At 34.2% G+C, this 11,474-nt stretch overlaps 1 protein-coding gene across 6 annotated transcripts in view; it reads left to right on the top strand.

Moving 5' to 3' along the window:
• The window catches only part of TDRD3 (tudor domain containing 3), a 147,347-nt gene that overhangs the window by 117,546 nt on the left and 18,327 nt on the right, over positions 1–11,474 (top strand). Inside the window, exon 13 of one of the 6 annotated variants that reach the window (XM_023525126.1) lies at positions 7,476–7,580. The exons of the other annotated variants lie outside the window; for them this stretch is intronic. Coding sequence (XP_023380894.1) covers positions 7,476–7,565 — 90 coding nt within the window. The 3' untranslated portion in view covers positions 7,566–7,580. Of the gene's footprint in view, positions 1–7,475; positions 7,581–11,474 lie in introns of those variants that run through there. 6 annotated transcript variants of the gene reach the window in all.

The following is an 11,474-nucleotide window of genomic DNA, read 5'->3' as shown; positions in this document are numbered from 1 at the left end:
TTGGAACATTGTAGGATTTTTCTCATTAAAGTAAATGAAGCATTAGGAGTCTCATTTTATTTTTAAAATTATATAGGGAGAAAACCAGACTGTGTATTATACATTTCTGACTACTATATGAGAAAACATTAGGGGCAAAGAAACCTGGTATTAATGGTCCCTGCAGGCCCCTTCCAAATTGGTTGCTTTTAACTCTAAAACTAACACTAAAGAACCGATTAAAAGATGCCACAGGCAATACCCTGGCCCTGCTGCTCAGACATATCTTTTGTGTTTTTAGGGTGTTTTTGCTTCCGAATCACTTTTCTAAACCTGGAAAAACACTGTTAAGTCCTAATTTTCCAAGTATGTTATGACCTGAATTCCATCAAGACTTTTATATCCCAAGAAATGTTTTAGAACATGCTCATTTCTAAACTTTCTTTTTAAAAGTTCATAGTATTTGCTTCTTATTATTAGGAAATGATCATTGTTTGACTATTGTTTCAACTAGAAAAATTATTGTGCAGATAATGGTTAGTTCTAAAACCTTTACATACACATCATCTTGTACAGTAATTCTGGAAAGTAACTGATGATTGTTGTTGTCTTTTAGATGATTATTCTTAACTGATTTTTTGTAAAGTATTCATTTAGTCAACAAATATTTATTGTGCATCTATTAGGTGCCCGGCAGTATTCTAAGTGAAGGATACATATTTGTATGCAAAACACAAAATTCCTGCCCAATGCACAAAGTTAAAGTTATAGTTCCAGTTATGCGAAACAAATACCTCATTGGAGTCCTTATTCTTACTTCCTGAAGCTTTAAAACAAAATACAAATGGTGAAAATCTTGTTTACTGAAGTTTTAATTTAAATAATGTTCAGGTCTTTATTTTATTCCACCTTGTTTGAAGATAAAATTAATGTGGAGGAAGAAAGTATGACTTAATGTATTTTATCTATTTAAAAATTTCTTATTTATTTTATTTCATCTATTTTGAGAGTAAAATTTGTTTTTAGGAGGTTTCAGGTTCTGTTATTTTAATAATTATAATATGTGTATATTTCAGGTTTTAGCATACTTTGAGGAAACTGTCTCAAGTTTTAGTTTTGAAATAACTTTGTACAAAATTTATTTTATAATGGCATCCGAGGAAGCACATTTGGAAGTTACCTTTTCAAATTCAAATAATGTCATGAAAGCCATAAATTAGTCTACACCTAATGAAATTATTTAAAAGAAGCATAACCAAAAAACCCCTAACCTAATTAATGAGGGAGGAGATTGAGAGTTGTGATAAAGAAATTAATGAGTTAAAGTGGATCCTAAATGTATTAGAACAAGGTCATGTTAGTAAGTTTAATGACATAGTGATAAAGTTAGGCTGTATGTAGTTTGTATTTGATATCAAAAGGCATAATAGATATTAAAATGTGGACAGTCATTTAGAAACCATTAACTTCATAGGAAACAGTGAGGTTCTGCCAATTAGTATCCAGTAAAAAGTGCAAGCACCTGTTTGATCATAGTCTGGAAGGTTTTTCATTCTTGCTGGTAAATTCTTAAATTAGTGGGTATAATTTTCCATACTTAAATTTTTTCACTAAAAACATACTAAGGTCACTGAAATACATTTTTTTCCACCATGCTTATTTTGGGAAACTTCCCTTTCAAACATGGCCATATGGCCACTGCTGATTTTCTTTTGCAGTATAAGCACAGAGTTATTCAGGATGAAACTGTACAGCTAGTTTAGCCCCACTTGAAAACATAGTTTTCAAATCATGGGCAGTAGAATTTGGTGGATTTCATGCATTATCTTTAAGCTTTGTTTTAATAAAGTTTGATTGTATTCGATCCGCTTTATTTATTTCTTCATCTATTACCCGGACTTTCACAGTTCCCACAGGAGGTTGTGAATTAAACAAAAAACTACTAGAGATATGAAAGCCGTGACATAGAGGGAAAGATGATTCATTTATAAATGCATGCCATATACATAGCAGTGTCAACTTAAATACTATTTATACCTACCTCCTGAAGCCCAAGTTTAGTTTGTGATCACTAAACCTAACAGAGTAGTTTTGACCTAGCTACATTATTCACCATTTAAGTTAATACTAAGAGTATAACATGCTATTTTTAGACCTCTACAAAAGCATTGTTTGAATTTTGTTATCTGATGACTTAATATATTGTAATCTATCAAAGGAACTGTATATAAAAACATCTTTAAAAGTTTTCTGGGTAATCTGAGTTTTCCTTTATTGAGCAATGAAAGTATAGATTAGATGATTATTTCATGTTTCTTTTTCCTCAAGGTGAAATAACTCCTAAAGTGAAATAACATGATAGAATATTTACCTAAAATGCACTCTTTCTTTTGAAAGTCATTTCGATGATAACTCAAATTTCTTTCTAACTTTAATTACAGTTCATAAAAACAATTTAAACTTTAAATTATTTAAATATTAATATTAAGTATAAAGTTAACATAACTGTGGAAAATTCACAGCATTCTTTTTATTTTTTTGTATACTTGAATAATACCAGTAGATAATTGTCAATTTTATCTTCTAAGTCTCCTGTTTATTAATGGCAGCCTAAAGTATGGACTCCTGAATTATAGTGTTGATTAATTAAGAAGTAAATTCATGATGCTTTAGATTTATGCTGAATATTATGTGATTTTGATTTTTCCTTCAAAGTAGTCTTAAGGAGGCATCATGGGTAAGATCTTTAGCTGAAGGGGGCTGAGATTGTCAAGCGAACTTATTTTTTTCCTTTGGCATTATGATTTAGTAGCTCCGAGCTTTGTTCTGAGTGTAAATTTTGTTTTTTCATTTACTTTACTTATCAGGACTTTTAAAGCTATAATTTCGAATTGAGTTGAATTTTTCTATTCCTATGTATATGCATGCAATAGCCTTGCTAATATACTCCTTGCACAGGAAATAAAGTAGTAAAAGAAATGAATCTGAGGAATATTTTCATTTGGTTTTCTTTCTTTCTTCCCAAAGAAGTTAATCTTATATTGGATATATGCCTTGATTCATGTCAGTATATTTTAAAGATTTTTTTTTTTTTTATAAATTCGAAGAGGCATCCTTAGTGAATTAAAAAGATATGTACACAACTCTTTTAGTTTCTAGTGAATTTCTGAGCCTCTTCCATCTGCACCTAAAAAAAGCAGACAAATGTTGCTCCTCTCACTGTAGACTTTATTCCCTTTCAGAGGGAGCTCCCGCAGAGCACCTTCCCTCTGGTACAGTCAGGGAAAGTGAACCTGCTCGGTGATGGGCTAAAAGGGGACTGGGGGACATACTTGACTGCACACCATAATGAGTCACTGGTTGTTCATTCTCTTTTTTAATCTTACATGGTCACCTGTGTGTCTCTACTTAACACTATTTTTCCATATTCTATCTTCGTCATCTTGTTTATTAGTGATCTCTCTCTGTTTTGATTCTATTTCCTAAACATCATTGTATTTTTTGGCTTCACTTTCTTTTTACCTTTAGTGGGCGGTATCTCTTGACATTTATGGAGTACCCTTCTTACTGATCCTAATTTCCTGAACTTCATTGGACCTATGCTATTTATTCTAGAATCATGTGCAATAGGTTTCGCTATCACACCTTTAGGAAAAGAATGGAGTTGATCTGTCTCCTTGTGAGAAATGCTTTGATGTTATAGAACTTCCGGTACCATTAGACTTGGAAATTATCGGAAAGAGTTTTACACCTTGGCTTGAAATAACTCCCTTAACAGCCTGTCATTGGCTGAGAACTCCATTCAGAAGGGAAAGGGAATACTGCAACAGTGAGTACATTTTATTTGCCTTAAAAAAAACAAAAAACAAAACAAAACATACAGCTTTTAAGAGTAAACATGATGAAGAGACTCTAGTTAAGCAGCTTTGACCATGGTAAAATACAAAAGTCATTTTGTATACATATTTTTTCATACTTAGTTCATCTAGCTCAGGGTTTTCAGAAGTGTTCTGAGAACATGCTCTGCTTCATGGTTAAATAAATTTGGAAAATGCTGGCTTAAAAAATTAAGTACGCTTTTTAATTACAGGACTTCTTTGAGCCAGTAACAGATTCATATGTATTTTAAATCTCTGAGAGCAATATATAGTATATATTGCTTCACAAACTTATTTATTTGTGGGACTTTTCTTTTCTGTATAGATCCTGTTATAGAATGTCTACAGGAGTTACTTTGGAAAATATCTTCACTATCTTCTTAACTTCTTTCCAGTTTTCAAATTTCCCATCTTTAAAATAGAGTAAAGGTTTATCTTTAGAATATATTGTTTTAGATGTTCCAGACTTCTTAATAATATAATAATTTTTTTTATGTTACAAATAGAGACTAAATATATCAAAGTGAATTTATCCTCAAACATATCCCAAGATTCTTTACCTTTCTATAAGTAGAGAACAAAATATATTCCTGAAATTTTATGTCCCTTCTAAGTTCTTATGCCATTAATAACAGTGTTTTATTACATAAAAATAAAATTAAGTTTTTATATTATATGTAATTATATACAACTCACTGGTCTTTTAATTTTAACTTAACTCTAATTCTGGAAACTTTTATGTATTAACTTTTAGAAACTGGCTTTTGTGTAGACTCCCATAACAGCTTTTATAATATTTCTGCCCTTTTCTGTAATTTTCACCTCATAAACCACATGATATTTATATGTTCCAGCAATAAGGTATTTTTATCATTTGTGGTTTTGTATTTTTTATCCTATAATCTAGCCTAAGGCAAAATCTGAAATCCCTTTTTTTGTTGAGTTGGCACTGGCTACTAAAATCAGAAGGAAGCATCAAAGCAAGTAAATTCCACTGGGCGTTGGACATTCTTAAATGAAGAAGAGGACTCCTGAAAGACCAAAAGTTCTGTTTTCTTTCTTCATTTGTATTGCTCTCTTACTAATAGGCTAGTGTGGTCTAAAGCCTTTGAATAGCAGTCTTAACTTGCTAAAGACCTCCTAGAAAACAAACTCCTATACTTAACTGCTCTTGATCTCCTGTTTTATTTTCCTGGTAATAGTTGTTAAGTAAAATGAATTGATAATCTTGGATTCAATTCTTGAGCTTTCTTAAGAGTTCTGGAGGGGCAAGAATTCTTATTTTAGGAAACATGTCTTTTCCAAGCACTTATAATTATAAACGGGGACAGAATTTATGATTGGATCATGGCTAGTGAAGTGCAAAGGAACTCTGTAAATAAGCAGTAGATAAGTACTGTTAAGTACCACGTCCTTTATTGCTTTGGGGGATCAGAACTTCAAGTGAGCAAATGAACTGGTTTGGAAGGGAAACCGTAGAAGGAGGTCAGAGTTATTCATCGAATAGTCAATGTAGTAGTCCTGGTGGTCACCTTTAGCACTGAAGAGTTCTCAGACATCAAACTCGAGTATGACAGTTTAATAGAATAGTTTTTCAACAAATATTTTTTGAATGCTTTTCGTAACAAAGCTACTTTGGAAAATAGATTAGTCTACATACCCAAGGAATTCAAAGGATATAAGAGAAGTAGAAGATATATTTTCTTTTTTCCAGAAGCCACCTCTAACATACTAATAAGGCCTCCATCATACTGGGGCGGTTCCAGTCTGAGAACTATTGTTGGCATCGTTTTTGATATAATTTCGTTATGCATGTTAAATGAATAGGATAGTGTGCGGGAAGTAAGTGGGGAAGGCCAACACTGATTTTTCAAAACTAGTCATAACTTTAACAACCTTTTTTTGGCATTTTTATCTTGCTTGAAGTGTGCCCATTTTTTTCCCCAGATCATGTGATTAGGAAATTAGGGTCAGCCCTCTCGGTGATGCTTAACATAGAGCTTATTATACAAAAAAGATTCTGTTTCCGTATGCTTCAAATTCTAAGATTTATGGACTTGTGATTTTTTTTAAATGTTGGCAACTATTTTTGGTACCATACAGTGAGTGATTGGGGGAATATAATGAGCATTTTATCTTGAAAAAACTTAAGTAGGGCTTAAATAATGTAGGGGAAAATACACTCGTGTGGTTTTTTTCCCTCATAAAGAGATCAGATGATATAAATCTTATTAGGAATTCCTGAATTGGAACATAAGGACCCGAAAGAATGTTAGGCTTAATTAGATTTTTTAAATATGGAACTGAAATTTTAAAGTAAAGAGAAAGGGGAGACATATCAAAGCTTGAAAATATTAGTACTTATTAGAAATTGTTTATCTTTTCTAGCTAAACCCTTTTTTCTTTTCTTTTTTTTTTCTTTTTCTTTCTTCCTCCTTATCCAAGCTCCTCCTCTTTCATTTTATTTTATTTTTTATGTCTTACTGCCTTTTTATTCATCTTAAAGGTTTCAGGTGGCTTTAAACTACTAAGTTGGATATCTTCCATCCCAGATAGGACTGATGCACAAAATGAAATCTGGTTAAACAGAGCATCTTTTAAAGTTCAGAAAGCCTCTAAAAGCTTTCAGCACAAGTAAACTGATGTCCTCAATTGATCTTTTGTATGCTGTGATTAGTGTTAATGCTTACTTAGCTCTTGGCCCTATTGATAGTGGTTCTCATAAATGAAAAGACTTAGAGACTGAGATGTATTGGAGCTGATTACAAAAAGATCTAGAAATGATAACAAGTTGGTCATATGCCCAGTATCCTCATATTCTTAAGAAATAAGCAAAAAAAAGAAAAGAAAAGAATGTGTTGAAAACTTAGTTAAGATTAGAAATTAAAAAGTATAATTCTCTAAGGAAAATTAAGGAATTTCAAGAAACTAGAGACTGGAAAGTCTGAATTTTGTTATAGAAAATTAATTATAAAAGGCTATATTAAAAAGCATTTCAGATATGATTTAGAAATGAATATAAAGTTTACATCTCAGAAAAGGCTTATATCTCAAGATGCACATATTTTCTTTTAGTTTGTTGAAAATATTTAAAGTTCACTATGAAAAGATTGATCATTCTATCCATTTTAATGATTATAATTGCTTTAATGAAAATAATCACTGAGGAAAGATGATTAAGATAGAAACAAAGGTTAAAGATAGATTTAGTATCTTGGTTCTTAGGGGCATTTTTCAAGGTAATTTTTTATAACGGTGTGATTTAAAAGGTTTGACTGAAACTGCTAAGCAAAAATTTTTAAACAAACGGCTTTAAATAATAGCAATTATAAAAACAAGTTTTACTCTCTAAATTACTATGCTTCGAGGCTCCAATAAATTTTGCAAAAATGACAAAGTACAGCCAAAAATACTTCTGGCAGTGTTTTCTACTTATTGCCATTCTTGGGCCCAAGGCTGAGAAGCATTTTCAGATTCCATGTGCTTCATCCTGAAAGAATTTGATGAAAAGGGTCACTGAGGGAGTTAAAGTCTGCTCTGCTTGGCCTTTGAAAGAAGGGAGAGAGCGACACTGGTCTCGGGCAGATTACTTCCGCCTCCCTTTTGCCCCTGCTTCAGCTCCCGGGGAGCTGGAAATGCACAGGAGGAATCAGAAGACCTGGGTCGAGTCCTGGCTCTGCCACTTACTACCTATGTGGCTTTGGGTAAGTTACTTAATATCTCTGGGTCTCAGTTTCAGTACAGGGTTGTTGTGAGGATTAAAAAATATGATCGGTGGAAGTGTGCTTTTGTAAACTCCCAAGGTCTATAGAAACATAAATTTTTATTATTGTAAGATTGACCTCTTCCTTCCCTATTCTTCTGTAGTCTGGTTTCCTCAGCTATGCATTTTTAAAGCAACCCAAAATGACTTAACTCTTTTCGCTTCTCTATGCCCTCTCCATATTGGAACTTTTATTCCTATTCTTTGCATGCTTTGGAGTTAAGTATTGTAAGAACATAAAACCAGACTGGTTAACTTAATCATCACTGGAGAGTGTGGGGCTTTTTTTACTATTAACCTGCCTACCCTTCACACTCTCACCTTTCTTTTTTAATCTCAGAATTACGTGCTTGGAAACATCAAAGAATCTCTAATGCATGGAAATTCAGACAGTGTTGGCGTGAAAGAATTTTGGCAGAGGGAGGTCCCTTAAATCCTGTTACCCAGATCATGCCTCCATTAGTTAGTAGGGTAGACTGGGATAATGATTATGCTTCAAGCCCTTCTCTGCGGGGAAAAGAGATGGAAATACTTCAGTCTTCAGAAGTCTCTAACCTAGATCCTTAACTTGAGGAGTAGTCATGGAGAGAAGAGACAGAGGATTTGATGGCCATTCCTTTGCATGACATCTCACTTGGCCTCATCTTTGCTTCTCAGTGACGTAGGTTGTAGCCCACTCTCAGCCCTGCTACACTACAACGCCTGTTATCTTTACTGGGAGCTCAGTTTACAGAGGCTGTGCAGTGCTAAGAAAGAAAGAGAACTTGCCTTCTGGATCACATCTGGTTTTAGATCAAGGGATCTTTATGAGGGCATGAGAAGAGCTTATGGCTCTACTTGGGCCAACCCTCCCCCCATAATCTAAGAACGCTGCTTCGTTTGGCTGTGTGTAAATAATAACCACTTCTGTGACCTGCTTGCCATTAATGCGTGATTACCATGCAGCACAACAACAGTTACTCATGTCATGATTGGATTAACTTTCTTAAAGATTTTATTTTTTATTTTATTTTTACGGCCTTGAACCATTGACTTATATGCTCGATATGGTTTCTTGCTGAAGTAGCAGTGTCATCTTGCATAACTAAAAATTGGAGAGACATATCGAACTCTGGTAGTAATCAAATGCACATTGAACAATTAAGTACAGTGTTAAATTTATGAGTTAATGGGAAAAAATTAAATGGTAATGCTCATGCTGGCAAAGACGCAGGTGTGAGTATTCTTATGCATTGCCGATGGCAGTGTAAGTTGGCATGATGCTTCCAGTTTTTTCCAAGCCTTAAAAATGTTTGTACCCTTTAAACCAGTAATCCCCTAGTTGTTAATCTCCCCTAGGGAACGAGCAAAGGAAATAAGTGAATTGCTGAGGGACGATCATTGAAGCATTGTAGTAATAGGAAAAAACCAGAAGTTGCATAATTCCCCAGCAATAAGAGAATGGTAAAGTAAATGATCATGCATCCGCTTGGTGGAATATTATACAGCTGTGATTTTTAAAAAATCATGAAGGCTTTAATATGAGCAATATTTATGATAAGTGAATAAAAGCAATGTATAGACTTGAACAAGAATATACTCAAGGTAGTGGTTGTTTTAGTATAGTTGAATTATATACGTGTATGTAAATATATTTTTTCAATTTTATAAACTTTCTGTAATTTTGTCGTATATTTTTTTATTTGAAAAAATGAAAGCAAAATAAAATTACCAGGAAGAAAGTTGATCGTGATTAAAAAATTTTAGTTTAGTTTTTTTTTTAAATCCTTAAAATTTGCAAAAACAGATCTGAAAATATGGGAGTTAAAAAATTTAAATAAACAAAAAGATCATTTCTTAATTTCTAATTTGGCCCTTTTGCCTTGGTGAGATTAACAGCAACATGATTATAGTTTTTCATGATAAAATACCATGATCCTCAAACTTGTTCCTATCTATAGTTAGTAAATTAAATTCCCCACAGCTAAACCAGTAGACTTCCCCGTACAAAGTCTTGCCACATGTCTTCACTAGGTCCATGTTACCTACTTCCCAATTTCTTGCAGAATTCTCTTTTATTGGTATTGTCCCCAAAACACCTTCAGAATTCAGTCTCCCCCAAGTTCTTTCAAATGCAAAGCAAATTCCATTTCTCCTATGAAATGTTCATTTAATCTGTACTTACCATACGTAATTTCAAGAATAAGTGAGTATGAAATTATGATATTTGGTTTGACTCTTTGTCCCTGTTTTAGTATTTGACATAGTATTAAAATATTAAGTGTAAAGTTAAATTTTTATATTTGAGATTTTTCTAATTTCAAATGTGTACTAACCTATTTCAAAAAATTTTTGAGCACTTATTATGTGGCTTTATCTCTCTGTCCAGAGCAGTGTTGGCCCAGTTCCTTAGAATGATTTCGTGCTAGACAATGGGACTGCCTAGAAGAGAGTCTCTGCCCTCAAGGAGTCACAGACCAGCGGAGGGGCCCAGCGAGTTCTGTTCACCATGGACAGAGCACAGACGGAGGGTGGCTCACTCAGGCAGGGACAGACGAGTAGACACAGCATGGGCTCCCCAGACCATCCTATTATAAAACAGCAATGTGCCATCACACAAACTCTCTATCCACCTTGCCCTGCGTTATTTTCCGTGTACCCCGTACCTGCCTCCAACTTCTAAATGAAATCAACGTGAGAACAGGGACTTTGTCTCAGCTAATACTTCAGCCATTAGAACAGTATCTGAAACAGAAGGAGCTTTCAATAAATACTTAAATATGAATGAAGTTTAATGTGAGTCTTGAAAGTCTCGAAGGGCAATTAAGACTTAGCTTGGGGAAAAAGGAAAGTGAGAGAATAGAAAAGGCAGAAAAAGTCTAGGAGGGCATGATAAGGTATTTCGGCAGCAGCAGTTTGAGCGTAGCAGATGTCAGTAATAAGGAGTTTGAATTTTATCCCTCAAAATAGGGACCAATGAAGGATTATAGGCAGGGGATCATGATGTGATCTTTGACCTTTGCTTTAAGAGATTGTTGCCTATAGTACAGAAAATGAGTTTCTGTGAAAGCAGAACAGAAACCGTTATTGCAATAATCAAGACAAGAGATAAGGACTTTGGAGGCATCAGAGTCTAGGCTGAAGAGGATGGGTGAGATTGCCTAGAGAAAGTACGTAAAGAGAGACGAGACAGGGACTGGGATTAGACTCTGGGGAATTTCACAGTTGAAGGGTGTGAAGAGACTTCGAGAAGGAAATGCCAGGAAGAGACAGGGCATTGGGCATCGGGGGAGGGGTGCCGAATATGCGACATAAAATGCTCCAAAGATAAAGGAAGATAAGAATTGAGGAGTGCCTTTTGGATTTGACAATCAACAGGTGACAGATAACTTTAGAATGCATTTTCAGTGGAATGGTAGATGCGAAGGCAACTTGTAGTTTCTTAAGAATGAGTGGGAAATAAGAAAGTGGAGTGTAGCCTTCTTTTCAGATCTCGGTTGTGAAGATATAGAGGGTAGAAGATGTAAATAAAGACTAAAGGAGCTCAGGGTGCAAACACAAGTGTGTTCACATCAAAGGCATAGTGAAGCAAAGAGAGAAGGAGGGGTCGTAAAAATAGAAGTATGGATTTACAAAAAGCGGTAAGAACATGGGATACAACCGCCTGTGACTTCGGGTATGTCGAAGGACACTAGAGAGAGGAGAGGAAGTAAGTAAATACATGGAAACAGCCGAAATGTCCTTTGAGGTATGATTGGTTAAAGAAGTGGTACATAAAAACAATGGAATATTACTCAGCCTTAAGAAAAAATGAAATACTACCATTTGGACAACACAGATGTTGAGATTATCATGCAAAGCAAAATAAGTCAAAT

Source organism: Pteropus vampyrus, unplaced genomic scaffold, assembly GCF_000151845.1.
Source record: "Pteropus vampyrus isolate Shadow unplaced genomic scaffold, Pvam_2.0 Scaffold13, whole genome shotgun sequence".
NCBI classification, from domain to species: domain Eukaryota; kingdom Metazoa; phylum Chordata; class Mammalia; order Chiroptera; family Pteropodidae; genus Pteropus; species Pteropus vampyrus.
Note: the sequence above shows the minus strand (reverse complement) of the source record. Positions and strands in the feature narration are given on the sequence as shown.